The sequence below is a fragment of the Cryptomeria japonica genome, chromosome 5 (assembly GCF_030272615.1).
Source record: "Cryptomeria japonica chromosome 5, Sugi_1.0, whole genome shotgun sequence".
Lineage (NCBI taxonomy): Eukaryota > Viridiplantae > Streptophyta > Pinopsida > Cupressales > Cupressaceae > Cryptomeria > Cryptomeria japonica.
This window is the reverse complement of record NC_081409.1, coordinates 474,986,506-475,003,897: the sequence shown is the minus strand read 5'-3', so window position 1 is coordinate 475,003,897 and position 17,392 is coordinate 474,986,506. Positions and strand designations below refer to the sequence as shown.

General features: G+C 37.2%; 1 protein-coding gene across 2 annotated transcripts in view; it reads right to left on the bottom strand.

Annotated features, from left to right (window-relative positions):
• Nucleotides 1-1,064: 1,064 nt before the first annotated feature.
• LOC131049864 (uncharacterized) overlaps nt 1,065-17,392 on the bottom strand; it is a 268,522-nt gene continuing 252,194 nt past the window's right edge. The window contains exon 12 of one of the 2 annotated variants that reach the window (XM_057983949.2): nt 1,065-1,689. In XM_057983949.2, coding sequence (XP_057839932.2) covers nt 1,471-1,689 — 219 coding nt within the window. In that variant the 3' untranslated portion in view covers nt 1,065-1,470. The remainder of the gene's footprint in view (nt 1,690-17,392) is intronic. The other variant, XR_009106814.2, reaches the window with a different exon arrangement.

The following is a 17,392-nucleotide window of genomic DNA, read 5'->3' as shown; positions in this document are numbered from 1 at the left end:
TGCTTATCCATCGATGATGCTATGATTTGCATGTCAAGCTGTTATTCAAGTTTTGGGAAACATTTTTGAAACTGAACCTTTTAAATAATTTTTTTAAGTATTATTTTCAGAATTAGTTATTTATTCAAGTTTTGGGAAACATTTTTGAAACTGAACCTTTTAAATAATTTTTTTAAGTATTATTTTCAGAATTAGTTATTTATTCAAGTTTTGGGAAACATTTTTGAAACTGAACCTTTTAAATAATTTTTTTAAGTATTATTTTCAGAATTAGTTATTTTGTTTACAAATGTGCGTAATGATGGTTGCATTTTTACTAATTTTGTACAGATTTGATACGTGTAAATCTACACATATACATCGCAATGGCAAGGCTACTTTGCACCTAGAAGCCATAAGGAGAGCATCCGCATGGCAACGTAAAAGCATCATCTTGTATACAATTTATTATGCTGGATTTAAAGTGGGAAGATAAGCTCGTATAAGATATTCAAAGCGTAAGAGAAAAATGTTGCTGAGTTGAACCAAAGCCCCATTAGAGACAAAGTCCGAGTAGTGCAAAGCTCAAGTTTAATAACTTGGTTTTTATCTGCAAGTACAAATACGGTTAACCTAGTAGAGAAACAGTGCCGATGAACAGATGGAAAAAGCTTGAACTTCTAATCTTAAAATATTACAACATAGAATTAACTTTTAACTTTTGGGTGATAATTCAAGCTATGATGCATTGAGATGAAGTCCGTACAATAATAGTACTTAGTGGATTCTTTCTTCATTCAACTATGTACGATTCTTTATAATCCAGTTGTTTCTGGAGACTAATACAATAGGGCAAGTCCTTAAGCTCAAAATGAACAAGAATGCAAATATGCTTTTATAAATGAATGATAATCACAAATTTTGCATGCTTATCCACGTCTTGCATATGAACTCAAATTACTAATTGACAAATTAAATATTAAGCACGTGCTCCATGTTTCTATCAAGCCGATCCCAAGGCTTGGACATAAACTGAAGCATGCTGGTCTGGCAGGCCAGGGAACTTTCTTGAAGGCAAGAATAACTAAATAGAATTCACCGAAGTGAAATTACCTTAGAATATTCAAGTAAATAATCCACTTTTACGACTCACCAAAAGTTGGTTCTAAAAATCATCAACTAAATATTTACTCTTAGTTGAAATTTTTTATCTTGATGCATGGTCTTCTTTGCGGATTAAATTCTGACATATGTTGTAGAAAGGAGTAATTTATGGGCTTGGATTTCCTATGTTCCTTTAAATTTTATAAAAACTTAAAGAATGTTTTGCAGGTGTAAACATGGATTGCTCAAGACAGACATAAAGCATGATTTCAAACGAACAACTGAAGATATTAAAATGCTCCTACTTTTTTCACGGGGATATGGATATACAGAATGAAGAATATTATGTGAGAATATTTTTTTCCATAGGACAGGCTTACACCAGAACTATCGCACCTTGATGATAACATCTGGAACTTCTACATCTAAATCATCAGCATCGGTACATGTTAATGAAAGGATAAGTTTATTCTCAGTTGTCGGAATTGTGACTTTTCCAACATTAAGCACAAGTTCAAGAAGAGTCAAGGACATTCTCTCCTGTAACTTCTTCTTGTTTAGAAATTCTGCATATAGAAGGCTCTTTCCATACATTATCATATTAACCTGAAACACAAAAAAACATGATTCTGATCAGATGTCTTGTCATTACATAGACATCATTCTAAAATGATTATCATAGAAACTGTTTATCTATACCAATAAATAATACAGCTGGGCTCTCAAAAAACATTCACCATTCAGAAAAAGGCAGGGGTCTTAAAACCTAAGCTAGAGGGAGCATGACTTAAATCTGGCTTCAACTTCTATGTGATAGAATAATGATGACATAAAAGATCATCAAACATTATAAGATACTCAACTGGTAGTATATTATCTTAGATTAAAGTAGAATACTCTCACATTAAATTTTAATTTTTTTATAAAATCATAATAACATTGAAATTCATATAATGACAAGACTCGTGTATTTTCAAGAGCGATACTAATAATTACATGAGCAAGAGGTTTTTCCATACTCCAGCAAACCACCAATTATCTAGTTAGAAGTCGGGTCTATATCTATCATTTTCTACTAAAGACTCATAAATAACCTGATATATTGATTCATATAATGATCAAACTAAAGCGAAACGGGTCATCTACACCATGCATGTGGGTCTAAGATGCCATTTCGATCATCTTTCCTATTTTCTAAGCATGCTCAACAATTTTGTTGACATTTCAATTTCATATCAACATCAAAAAGAATTTTGCATCAATGGCAGTAAGTGGTATAATGTCAAAAGCTTGTAAAGAAGTTAGCAGAATATCATCTGTGAACATGTACATAAAAAAGTAGGTGGCTAAGTGGACCATTAATGCTCATGAGACATGGGTTCTTGTGAACCACTGCTCATGAAATATGGGTCTATGGGTCAGTGAGATTTACTCAAAAACTATCCAGTTGAAACCTCATAAAATATCAGGTGTACATACAGAACCCACCTCTTCATAAGACTAGTAAGCAACAATTCAAGTTATGGGGTAGAAATCCTCTTCCAAATCTTTTTCTTCAACAGCATATTTGCTGGAGACCAAGACAGATTGTCTTAATTGGCTATTGGCAATTTCAGCGAAAAAAAATCTGGCCTATGCATAGGGGATATCAATTCCCATGACTCTCATTGTAGTATCGAATTCTTCCTACTTAATAAATGTTATTCTGGAAAGAAATTTTGGCAGCGTAAACAACAGGAGCTTATCTGCTTTTTTCAATTGTCTGTAGCTATTATAAACTTGCTGTAGTTGGAGTAGTATGAATAGAAAAGAGAAGCAAGGTGTTGGAATTATATTTGGAGCGAAGGAGATGCATGGCAGTGGTTTTAACTAGTAAAGTGACCCATATAGACTCTTAAAATACGACATCAAATTTTTATTTATGAAGTTTTACAGTGGTCAATAAGGTTCTAAAAAAGAGGTTTAAACTTTTAAACCATGATACCCTCTGTTAACCTAGATTGAATTTATTTCTTTAAAATTTTATGTCAGAAGAGGTATGAATCCATGTTAGAAAGGACACATGGTTTCTCATGCCATGTAAAACAATTAGAATCATATCTTATGCAATTAATTACTATGAACAAGAACCAAATGTTCTGAATTTCAATTCAAAAACAAAAAATTGCCTGATAACAATACACTAGTAAGTTCTTCACATAAACTCTTGAATTAGCTTCTCTCACATTCTTTTCTTTCCATTCTCCTTATTCCTCTTCTCATATGGGGAAGGAAGCTCTAATTATAGAATTCTAAGCTAACCTAAAATAATCATATTCGCCATATTATATGATCCTTGATTCTGATTGGACAAATTACACAGTTAAGTCTTATTGGATGGCTTGAACAGCAGTTTCTTTTTATAATTTCCTAATCACTTAAAAGACGATAAAATACTAATATTTTTTATCAAAAAATCAAATTAGCAGAACAATGTGCAAATAAGGCAGGTCTTAAAAACTGAGTGAAATAAGATCATAACACATAAAACTTGATTATTAAGCCATGTCACTTTGAGGGGGCAACCTCCAAAAGCCTCACAACAAGAACATAATTACACAGTTAAGTCTTATTGGATGGCTTGAACAGCAGTTTCTTTTTATAATTTCCTAATCACTTAAAAGACGATAAAATACTAATATGTTTTATCAAAAACTTAAATTAGCAGAATAATGTGCAAATAAGGCAGGCAGGTCTTAAAAACTGAGTGAAATAAGATCATAACACATAAAACTTGATTATTAAGCCATGTCACTTTGAGAGGGCAACCTCCAAAAGCCTCACAACAAGAACATAATTAGCAATATGATGATCAATAACTACTCACTACTTGCTATATGTAGCATCATTGGCAATGTAGATCTCTTGATACCAGTAAGGTCGTTTACCCCATAGTTGAAAAACTCGGACTCGCCACGGACTAGGCAAACCAAAAATTTGGACTCGGACTCGGACTCGTGAAAGACTTGTGAAAGACTCGGCAAGGACTCGGCAAAAAAAAAAACCGTAGTTTTACAAAAAAACATAAAGAAATTAATGCATTTAGAGAACATAAGAGCCATAATTGTAACATTACACGTCACATACTCATAGTTTCAAACTTCCAACTCTAAAATGTATAATACCAAGATTTCTTCAATGCTAATTATGCTTTTATATGGAGCCTAATCAGACTCAGAGGTTAAATTTTCCCTTCTTCCATCTGCGCAATTTCCCCCTATATTTTTCGACGGGGGTTTGGGGGCAGCACCCCCAAGTTGGGGTCAAGGGGCATCGCCGAAGGATCCTGAAATTTGACTAAGTCTGGAAAATTGAAGAATCCTCCAAAAACTAGATTTTGCATTATAACTCATGGAGGTCCGAAACCACTCTCAAACATCCTGACAGTATATATGGAATATAACTTAAAGTACTTATACTTAAATGTTATATTCCATACATGAATCTTGACGGAGAGACCAAATTTTTTCACATGTTAAACTCAATTTTAAAGCTTGCATGGCTTTTTTTCTGGGTTGCGCGAGTCCATCTGAAAGACTCGCGAGTCCATGCAAAAGACTCGCGCGAGTCCTTGCAAAAAACTCGCGAGTCCTTCATATGGACTCGCCTGGACTCGCCTCGCGAGTCCTTGGCGAGTCGACTCGTGGCTCCCATGGACTCGCGAGTCCGTGGCGAGTTTTAAAACTATGGTTTACCCGATAACTATATATCTAGAAACAAAACACCTTATCAAGATAAAGGGCAATGTGTCCCCTACTCAGCCATCACATATCCCTATAAATCCAATCAGTTCTTCAAAGTAGTGTTGTCCTCAACCATCCACATGCATAATTTTTAAGAATCCTTCCTCTTCCCAAATACACTCTTCTTGCAACAAATTCTTCTACTTGATCAGATATTTTGTAATCATCCTACCCTACAGTTGTTTGTTCTCTATATAAATGATAACCTTTGGCTCCAAAATGTTTGTTCTTCATTCAAATCTAGTGATATTGTTTGAATTTGGATTTCACTGTTAAATTTAATGATCAGATTATTCAGATAGAAAATTCACACAAAATACACAGAGTATACCCTGGGAAAACCTTCCTCTTGAAGGTGAAAAACCCAGCAAAGAAGTTCCTTATTATTTTATTAATACACAAGATCTCTTTACAATGAATTTGATTCACCCCTTTGAGCTAGTATCAACTCAGTTCAACATACAATCTGAAGAAGTAAATTCAATCCGCAATAAAAATAATCTACTTGCTGTCTATGATGTCACTGCTGTGTGTCTTCGGAGATCTGCAGAAGATAGAGATATCACAGCTCAGAGAAGACCACGATCTGTATGCTGAAGATAATAGATAATTTTCTGAGCAAAGAATACGATCTGCAGTATACGAACTGCTTAATGGATCACCACAATTAGCTGAAGTTTGATCTGCTTATATAATCCGAACTACTGAGAGATAGTTGTCTTAATTCAATTACCTTGGAAGTGAAAGAGAACACGAACTATATACCCACGCATTGGTGATGCCAAACAACACGATCCTTCAAGAGTCGGCTTCTAATTAACAATTATGCCTCTTCATTAGTGATCGGATATATCTTAACCAACACGTCTTTTGTTAATGAAAGATTACATTATAATTACATGTCTTCCAAGGTGGCGGATCCAACGGTTTCAATATGGAAATCGAAAACATATATAAATCGAACACATTAAATGTGTAAGGCCGAAAAGGCCCTTCACACATTTGATGGTATAGTCGGCTCAAAGGATCCGACCGAATCTATCCATCAACACTCCCTCTTAGCTAGGGAAGAATCCTTCTCGATAACTGAGTCACATAGTGACATCCACCATGGCTACTCCTAGAGGGTGAATACACACAAGTGCAAAGTCATGGAGTTTGTCATAACCGCTCCTTGGACATTGGATTAAATAAATACGATAATTAAAACATTTATTAATTAACAATTAATAATATTGGAAAATCGTCTCATTAATGAGACTTCACGATTTTTCTCTAATATATAATTATTAATGTTTATTATTATTTGTTATGATTATTATTTATTATTATTGTTATATATGATTATTATTTATTATTATTTATATAATAACTACCAAACAATTATAATGCAATAAGGCAGTGGTCATCAAAGATATGTTAAGGAGGAAATAATCATTAATGATATTAATTAAGATTAATAAATTAGTAATTCGAATAAAGCAACACTAAATTAATATTATATGGTTGACTTATAATATTGATGGTCAACTTCATCAGAATATTAATATCGTAGTGATAATAGAGGTGGCAAACAAATAAGGAAAAAGAGTCTAAATTTCATTGATAACCAAATACGTAAAGACCAATATTTTCCACTGACGACCTTAGCAAATCTAGATTAATATTTGACACATAATGTATTGAAAGTTCATTAATGGAAGTAAGCAACGATCTCAAAAAGAATATTTCAACGATAATGACAAAGAATGGCGAGGTTATGATAAACAATGAGTATCATAAATATGGTTATATTGATCTTAGACAATGATCAATAAATGAAAGCAATAATATTATTAAAGGGAGCAAACATAAAAGAGTCGATTATAGAGTTGAAGCTGATATGGAAGACCCACCATTAGTTCGTGAACATGTGCGGGCACTCAGAGTTTAATGATAAACAAATTAAGGATATTATATACCATTGTTGACTATATCAATAAGGTTGATAAATGAATAGGCACGCAGACAATAAGAAGATATTAGATATGATGGAACTCGACACATGTTCCCAATGTATGATGACTTATACAAATAGACGGAGATGACAATCAAAGCACCAATCTATAGCGACAAAGAACATTAGTGTACAGTGATAATATAATCATCGTGGATACGTTACTAATGGCAAAGTAACAATGCAACATTGTCTCTTTATCAGCATAGTCCGCATATCTTCTCCCGTCACAGAGCCTTTCTCCGTAGTCACGCCTCACAACATTAATTTGACAATATTGTAACTTGGCAAATATAGGCCCTTTGATTAGAGAGTGAACCTTGCGTGGGGAATGAAGACAGCTCAATATGGTTCGCGGTGATGCCTTCTCTGTTTATTATTAGCGATTCTTCTCCAGACACGGCATATGCAAAACAGAACTGATCGGACTTTCAATAAAAATGGCATCAATCATACATGGAGACACAAGTAATCAGTAAGACACTACGTCAAAACAAGATATATTATTGACGCATGATTAGGATGGCCAGAGACTAATGGATAACGATTAGTCTAAGAAGATATTTAATAAACCATCAAGTATGATACGATGTGTGATTAGTCTTGACGAACAACTTGAATGACAACAACAATTAAGTGATAACTATCAAAGCATATCAACTAAGCCCAGATAGCATATGCGATTGGAGTCATTAATGGAAGTTATTAGTTAAGACTTAATATAAAGTCCTTAATCCGGAAGAGACACAATTTGTGTATTAAATCAATGTATTTATGTTATGAGGATATGTAAATTAATCATCAGGAGAAGAGACTTGTCCCTCAAAATGCACCGTTCCCATCGTGCAAGGTATAAGATGGAGATCGAATTCATCCAATTGGGGGAGGGGGAGGAAGATCCATGGAAAAAGCAGATCAGAACTGTTCTTAAGTTCCAGGCAATATCATCGTTGTTCTTGATGATATGAATGAGAATGATATTGAACATGCTAAGCACTCAGATGGGGGAAGTTCTCATTCCAGTTTAGGAGAGCTCAGGTTGAGCAAGGCCGTGGGTCCATAATCATATCTGAGTTGGTCCCATCAGCATTCACCAAGCAGAATCATATCTGAGTTGTTCCCATCAGTATTGCACCATAATAATCATTGTTGCAAGCAAATACACTCATGTCAGAGACAGCAACATATCACTGTGAGTGATATGAACATACACCCTTGCAGATAAATAGACAAAGCTTTACATCAAGTGCATTCAGACAGACGATAAAGATCTACTGAGCGTATTCATCAATTTTCCATTTTTAAGATAGCAAGATAAGTCTCATCTCTCGAACTGATTCTTAGAATTTTAAATCCAATATTAATGAAATGTCCTCGTCATTGATAAAATTATATTCATAAATGTATTTCAACTCCCACATTAAATTTAAATTGTTGTCTCAGGACTAAATAAAGGCTAATCCTGAACGGGGACATTACAGAGTTGTTCACATGACATCCACCATACCTACTCGCAGAGGGTGGAACAAGGGCTAGAACCTCAGACTTCTCTCACAGAGAAGAATGCACAATAAGGGTTGATGCCTCAAACTTCTTTCACAGAGAAGAATGCTCAACAAGGGCTGATATCTCAAACTTCTCTCACAGAGAAGAATGCACAACAAGGGCTGATACCTCAAACTTCTCTCATAGAGAAGAATGCACAACAAGGCATATCAAGTAATTACTGATGCTGAGACTCCCTCTCAGCAAGGGCTTCATTCTCCACAACTCCAAGCTTGTCTCGAAAATGCACAAATTTCACTTTCGCAAGAGGCTTGGTGAAAATGTCAGCCGTATGTTCCTCAGTACAAATGTATCTCAACTGAACAGCATTCCTCTGTACCATATCTCTGATATAGTGGTACTGAATCTCAACATGCTTTGTTCTGTCATGGAATACTGGATTGACTGAAAGCTTCACACAGCTTTGGTTGTCACAATGAATAGTAGTAGGCTCCAATGATTGTCCACACAATCCTGCAAGGAGCTTACGAACCCACACTGCTTCGCGAGTTGCCACACATGCTGCAATGTATTATGCCTCTGCAGTGCTCAGAGCTACTGAAGACTGCTTCCTGCTACACCAGGAAATCATAGCAGATCCCAAGCTAAAACAACAACCAGAGGTGCTCTTCCGATCAGTAACACTCCATGCCCAATCAGAATCAGAATATCCTTTAAGAATCAGGTCCACACTGGAAGAGTATTTAAAGCCATATCCAACTGTGCCATGCAAGTATCTCAAGATATGCTTGGCTGCAACTAGATGTATCTGTCTAGGTTTACTCATGAGTTGGCTAAGTGCACTCACTGCATAGCAAATATCAAGTCTAGTGTTAAATAGATACGTCAAGGACCCAATCAATTGCCTGTACATAGTACGATCCACAAGATCTGAACTAGCTGCAGCTTCCCTCAATTTCTTCAAGTTAGTTTCCATTGGTGTGGACATAGATTTACAATCTGTCATTCCAAATCTCTTCAAGATATCGATGGTCTATTTTCCTTGACTTAAGATAATCTCATTGGGCCTCTGCCAAACTTCCAACCCTAGAAAGAAGTGCATGAGTCCTAAGTCCTTCATCTCGAATTCAGAAGTCAACTCCTTACATCTATTAATGAGATGATCTTCTCTGGTAACAAATAGATCATCAACATAAAGTACCAAGATCAACATATCACCATTGAATACCTTGAAGTAAAGGTTTGGAAACCTACTAAGTATCTATCAGTTCTTTCATACCAAGCCGGAGGAGCCTGTTTAAGACCATATAGGGCTTTCTTCAATCTACACACATGAGACTCTTTCCCATGAATCACGAACCCCTCATGTTGCTTGATGTAGACTTCTTCTTCAATCACTCCATTGAGAAAGGTAGTCTTCACATCCATCCGATGTACCTTCCATCCCTTAGCCACTACAATGGCAATGATGGTTCTAATGGAAGTATAGCGAGCAACAGGAGCAAATGTTTCTTTGTAGTCTTTTCCCTCTTGTTGAGAGAAGCCACAAGCCACAAATCTAGCCTTGTACTTTTCAATCCTACCATCAGCTGCATGCTTTATCTTGTACAACCACTTGGAAGATACAACAGACTTCCCTTTTGGTCTAGGCACAATATCCCACACATTATTCTTGAGAATAGATTGATACTCCTCATCCATTGCATCTTTCCAAACTTGTTGTTTTGAGGCTTCATCTACGCTAGAAGGTTCAGACTCAATAAGATTACACATTAATGCAACATAACTAGAAAATCCCTGTGGTCTTTTGCTCTCTCTGAACGTGCCTCTAGGAGCGGCAAACTATTCTGCTTCCTACATAGTGTTTTGCACCCAAAGAGGTCTCTTTCGAGACACAACAATATCTCTGGGCCCATAAATGAGATCCAAAGGTTCAATTGGGTCATTACCCATATCAGGTTTTGTAGTTTCCCTCTGGATCTCAGGAGCATGATCAACATCCATGTCTTGAGGAGTTTCATCATCTATCTCCATGCATGAGCCCTTTGATTTCCTGAATGCAACATCTTCCTCAAATGTGAGATCTCTACTAACTTCTATTTGCTTCTGACCCGGAATGTAAATACAGTAGGCTTTGGAGGTTTCACTATAGCCCACAAATATTCCTCTCTTGCCAGAGGGTTCCAACTTGGTTCTCGTCTTTTGGAATATGAACATACATAGGACAACCAAATATTCTCAGGTGGCTGATATCAGGCTTGATGCCTGAAAAGGCTTCTTCAGGAGTCATATTTTGTAATATCCGATGAGGACATCTATTCTGAACATACACTGTTGTTCTAGAGGCCTCTGCCCATAGAAAAATCTGAAGGTCTTGATCATGAATCATAGCTTTTGCAGCTTCAACAATAGATTTGTTCTTCCTTTCAGCAACCCCATTTTGTTGAGGGTTGTAAGGAACACAAAACTCCCTCTTGATCCCTGCCTCAATACAGAAATCACGAAAGCTACCCGAGGTGTAGTCACCTCCATTATCAGACCTTAAAATTTTAATTTTCTTTCTAGATAGATTTTCTACAAGAGCTTTAAACTCTTTAAACCTACCTAGGACTTCATCAGACTCTTTAGACCTTAAGAAATAAATCCAAGTCTTCCTAGAGTAGTCATCTATAAAAGTTCCATAATACAAACATCCACTTAGGGATGGAATTGACATTGGACCACATAAATCTGAATGTACAAGATCTAGTATTTCTTTAGACCACCTTTCACTGCTATGAAAAGGATTTTTAATATTTTTGCCCATAGCACAACCTTTACAAGTACCATCATGTACATGAATAAGTTTAGGAATACCTTTTACCATCTTCTCCAATGATGGAAGAGCCTTGAAGTGGAGATGTCCAAGTTGTGACAGAGTTCGTTGGAACTGGAAGAATCGTGAATAAGAGCTTGAACAGGGAGAGTGGAGAGTTTGTATAAACTCTCATGTCGATTTCCGATCACACGAGCAGTCTTGATGCTGGAGTTCTTAGGCCAAGCAAGAACTCTTCCTTCGGAGAATGCAATTTGATAGCCCTTATCCTCCAAGGCTGAAATAGACACAAGGTTTCTCTTGATCCCTGGCACGAACAATACATCACTTAGGTGTAGAGAAACTCCAGATTCAAGGTTTAGAGATGTAGCACCAACTCCTCTTGCAGCATAGCGTGCATCATCCCCAATAATAACTTGGAGATGTGACTTTTTCTCCACTAGATCAGAAAGGTGCTCCCGATAACCAGTGATATGTCGAAAGGCTCCACTGTCAATTAGCCAGGTATCACTGTCCGTAGGAACATTGCTTGATAATGCTGATATGAAAAGAAAACCATTGGAGTTATCTTCAACCTCCTTCTGAGATGAGACTTCATTGATGATTAGGTCTTGTCAAACAATCGTTTGCAAAGTGACCAAACTTGTCACACCTAAAACACTGGATGCAAGAGAGATCTTTATTCCTCTTCCTAGAATCAGGTGAAAAATCTGATTTGAAATCTCTATTCTTTTTGAAGTTGCCCTTCTTCCAATACTTACGGTTCTTGGTAGATTGAGTGGCAAGAACATGTGTATCTTCATTTTGAGAACTCTTGATAATTCCTCTAGCGGTCAATCTTGATTCTTCTTGAATACAATCTACACGTAATCGATCAAACTTAGGTAATTTGGATCTTCCACTAATGCTTTGGATAAATGGCTCCCACGAATGAGGCAAACCATTCAAGGCTAGCATGACAAGGTCTTTATCAATCACTTGATCCCCAATTGCACTTAGTTGATCTCTCAACTCTGAAATTTTCATGAAGTAGGTGATGACTGAATCTCCTTTTGTCATCTTCACTTGGTGGAGTTGCTGCCTCAAGGCAAGAGCCCTACTTACGTTGTTAATCTCATATAAATCTTCCAAGGTTTTGAACATATCTCTTGCAGTTGTCATCTTGGAGATGAGTGGCACCAAGTGATCCCTCACGGAGTCTATTAATATCTTCTTTGCTTTGATGGCATTTTTCTTGAATTGAAGTTTCTCCTAATGATCTTCAGGTTCGGATAAATCCTTTTCCTCAACGAATTGAAGAAGATCATTTTCTTTAAGTGCAATGAGCACTCTAAACTTCCATGAGGTGAAGTTAGATGCACCTTCAAGCCTATCTTCGTCTTTCAGACCGTTCACCATTTTCGAGACTTAGAGATACTGCTCGACAGAGAGAGAGAGAGGAGAGAATACTTAGAAATTGTATAGAATCTAATCACGATCTTCTTTCACCGTCGCTTTGATACCATGTTAAATTTAATGATCAGATTATTCAGATAGAAAATTCACACAAAATACACAGAGTATACCCTGGGAAAACCTTCCTCTTGAAGGTGAAAAACCCAGCAAAGAAGTTCCTTATTATTTTATTAATACACAAGATGTCTTTACAATGAATTTGATTCACCCCTTTAAGCTAGTATCAACTCAGTTCAACATACAATCTGAAGGAAGTAAATTCAATTTGCAATAAGAACAATCTACTTGCTGTCTATGATGTCACTGCTGTGTGTCTTCAGAGATCTGCAGAAGATAGAGATATCACAACTCAGAGAAGACCACGATTTGTATGCTGAAGATAATAGATAATTTTCTGAGCAAAGAATATGATCTGCAGTATACGAACTGCTTAATGGATCACCACAATTCGCTGAAGTTCGATCTGCTTATATAATCCGAACGCTGAAGATAATAGATAATTTTCTGAGCAAAGAATATGATCTGCAGTATACGAACTGCTTAATGGATCACCACAATTCGCTGAAGTTCGATCTGCTTATATAATCCGAACTACTGAGAGATAGTTGTCTTAATTCAATTACCTTGGAAGTGAAAGAGAACACAAACTATATACCCACGCATTGGTGATGCCAAACAACACGATCCTTCAAGGGTCAGCTTCTAATTAACAATTATGCCTCTTCATTAGTGATCGGATATATCTTAACCAACACGTCTTTTTGTTAATGAAAGATTACATTATAATTACACATCTTCCAAGGTGGTGGATCCAATGGTTTCAATATGGAAATCGGAAACATATATAAATCGAACGCATTAAATGTGTAAGGTCGAAAAGGCCCTTCACACATTTGATGGTATAGTCGGCTCAGAGGATCGGACCGAAGCTATCCATCAACATTCACCTCCGATGATATTCACAAAACATGGAACACTGGGTGGCTTTGTGAGGCTGTGGAAGCCTCCAATTTACACATTACATTATTGATGCACTACAATACGTTCTAAGGACCATAATACTTGGATGCTACTTGATCCAAACGTCCAAGTGGCTTACTAAAAATAGTGTATCAAAGAGCCTTGAATGATCTCATGAAGGCATACCACAAATAAACTAGGACGTTGAGCTGAAGAACATTGAGATAAGCACCAAAATGTCAGCTTAAGAGCCATAGAATACCCTTAGAAGAAACTTGTTGTGATGTTCTCACACATCGCTCCCTTGCAAATGGGAACCCCCACATTTTTGCTTGGTAGCGTAGTTGTTTTAGCTTAGTCGTCTAGCTTGGCAATAATTTTGGTATCTTTAACCTCTTGGTTGTGAGGAAATGCAATGCCTTGTCGTTAGGATGTGATCAAGTCAATCAATCTAGCAATAGTCAGGTCTCCCTTTGGATTGATTTGGAGCCTTTGTAGCTCTAAGTGCTCAAGTGATAAGTGAGAGTCAATTGATATGTTAGAGTGAAGGTAGTCATTGGGTGATGCTTCACAGTGCAACTTTCAAGTCAGGTCAAGGTGAGTCTTAGGCGTAGGCAAGTGGACACCCTTAGGTTAGAGCATAGAAGCGAGGAATGATCAAGAAGTAATGATCAATCTGAGATGAAATGCTTGATGAAGATGATTTGAGGTCTAAGTGATGATGGAAGAGAACAAATACACCAAGTCAACCCCATGAACAAGTTACTCAACACTTGGTGAAACAAGCAGAGGTGGTTGAGGTGAGTTATCCATGACTCACCAGAATCCACGATCTTAAGGGACTTAGTGAGGATGCTAAATGGAAGTGATAATGAGTGAGTTTACCCCTAAGTTACTAGTTCGGGTTTGGGAGCAGGTTCGAGGACGAAAACCCAATTCATGGGTTTGGGCAAAACAAATTTTGCCTTTTGGGTTTGTGGGTTGGGTTCATTCGTACATGTGTGTGTGAGTGTGTGTGTGTATTATATGCCAAAATTTAAAGAAATATACAAATGAAGTTGTTTTAGGTCTCAAATGTATTTAGCAAGGGGCAGATTAGGTTTTAATACTTTTAAAAGGCAAAAGAACTTAATTTTTTAATGTTTAAAAGTCACTTTGATGTGACTTAACCCAGCTGGTTGCCTAGGTTCGCTCGGGTCTGGCCATGGTTTACCCCAGGGGTCCTGGGTTCCAGGGGTGAACCCTAGTCGAACCAAGCATGGACCCAACACGAACCAAGACCCACGCAAACCCAATCCGTGTTAGGGGCCTCAAACAGGTGAACCCAACAACTTAGGTTTACCCCCTCGAGTCCTTAAAGTTTGAAAGCAAAGACAGTAAAATGATTAGCTTAGTCAAATGATGTAGTCAACTTGGAGTGAAGGTCAATGAGTTTATCCTTGGGGCATGAAAATCCACGACTTGTAAAAATTCACGACCTACCAAAATCCATGACTTTGGGGTCATAATTGTTAATGATGAAAAAAAGAGGCGCTATCCAAATGTCTTGATAGGCAATGAAGGATTACCTTGGATTGAATTGAGTGAGGAAATCAACACGATGAAAGTGAGGTGTAATGAAGATTAAATCAAGGTCGAGGTCTCACTTGCAGTGTTTATCCTTGGGTTGCTTAAATCCATGACCTTGGAGGCATTTTTCCTTGAGTTGCTCAAATCCACGACCATGGTGACATTTTTCCTTGACTTGCTCAAATCCATGACCTAGGTAGTGAGTGATGACCTTTTTCCTTGAGTTGCCAAAATCCATGCCTCAATTATGGAGATGGCAAGATTGATCCTTGAAGTAGAGATGAAATGTTGAACTTGCTCAATCCTTGACTTGGAGTGAATTGAATGAGGATCAAATATCATATTGAACGCGAAATAATATATTGTGTTATAGTTGGCAAGAATGAATAATGATGAAATTTGTCCTTCACTTGCCAAAATCCACAACCAAGGGAGAGGTTATCCTTAGGTTGCTAAAATCCATGACCACGGGAGAGGTTATCCTTGGGTTGATAAAATCCACAACTTGGCAATGGTAAGTGCAACATTGTGATATTTGATCAAGCAAATGGCTAAGTTTGATGAATAATGAAGGTGATTAATGCGGTCAACAACTTGGAGAGGTAAGTAAATTTATCCTTGGGTCTCCAAAATCCACGAGCTAGGAGACTTTTATCCTTGGGTCTCCAAAATCCATGTACACTTGATGAAGTGCGGCAATTTGTCCACCACTTGCCAAAATCCACGATCAGACTTCAAAATGTTAAAAATCTCAGACTTAAACCCCAATCAGAACATAGACGATGCAAAATTAAACATTTGAACATAATCAAAACACCATTTCCCCCCATTAGGAATGCATATCAGATTAGTAAGTTTGAAAAATGCGTGAAATCAGTATATATCAGGTATATTTGATGGTATCTTGTTTGTTTTTGCAGGTGACTAAGGAAGATAGTGAAGGAGCCGGCTGCGAGAAACATCAAGGTAGGGATGCACTTCGAGGGAAAGACTTCACCAAAGCTCTCTCTACAGCTATTCATCAAGAGAGAATGCATCTCAAAATCAGGCCACATAAAAACTCAACACCAACCTAAAGGTGGATATGAAGAAGATAACAAGGCAGAGGTGGATTACATTTATCCTTCAAAGAAGAAAGATCTGCCCATCATCGAGGCATTCAAGAATGTCAACATATACAAGAGGTGGTTGCAAGAATCAAGTCATACAAAGAGGATGAGGCATTCACGATGAGGAGGAAGTTGGACAATCTTGAATTTCCTCTAGAAATCCAAGAATTGTTGCTAGTACAACAAGAGAGTAATCCAAGACGAAGGCATTGTAATGTCCCTTCCTTAGGCACCTCAGACTTTAGCTGAGATTGGCCTACTATTAGGGTCCCGTAAGTTAGCAGTGTCATTTGGGAACCCAACCGAGGGTCATGGAACTCAGCAGGGAGCTTTACGAGCCTTTCAGATTGGAGTCTGGGGTTGAATCCATGATTAAAATTAAAGTATTTAAGTTGGCCTTAAGGGATTATTAAAAAGTCAATAGTAACAGAGAAACATAAGAGGAATAGTGAAATGTTCCCCCCATCCTAGTACCTTAGGTTGTTTTTTAAAGGGGGCCAAGTTCACAATGAGAAATTAGACCCTCAATGTTAATTTATGATTTTTAGGGCAAATAGTAACCCCAAAATGGATCAAACTTTCTTGGAGAGGATAAACAGACATTTTGTCTATCATTTGGATTCTTTCTTATGAATTCATTTTGGAGAGCAACAACAAACTTGAGGGTTTGAACAGCTTGGAGCTTCCAGGAACACAAATTTTTGGGAGAATTTGAAGGTTTGGACGAAGACCCATCTCGCTTGGTGACAGGTTTCAGCATTATCCAGCTTCAGTGTGTAGTTGGCAGCATTATTTAAGGTTCTACTTGCAGCTTTATCAGCTTGAGGGCAGATCCTCTTCAACTAATTGCAGATCAGACCTTCTAGAGGCCATTACAACTCATTTCCAACATTATCCCAGCCAACCATTCCATCTTGGAAATAAGGGCATCAAACCCTAGGTTGTATTTGGGGTTTTTAGCTAATATTGGAGCTGATCTTCATATTCAATCAGCTGAAAATTTGTATCAGACCTATATGCTCAGCTAATGGTATGTACATCAGCCATTTATGTACATGGACCGTGGGTTTGAGCATGTGATAGAGCTAGAGGGCGCCAAACCCGTGATTACTGTCCC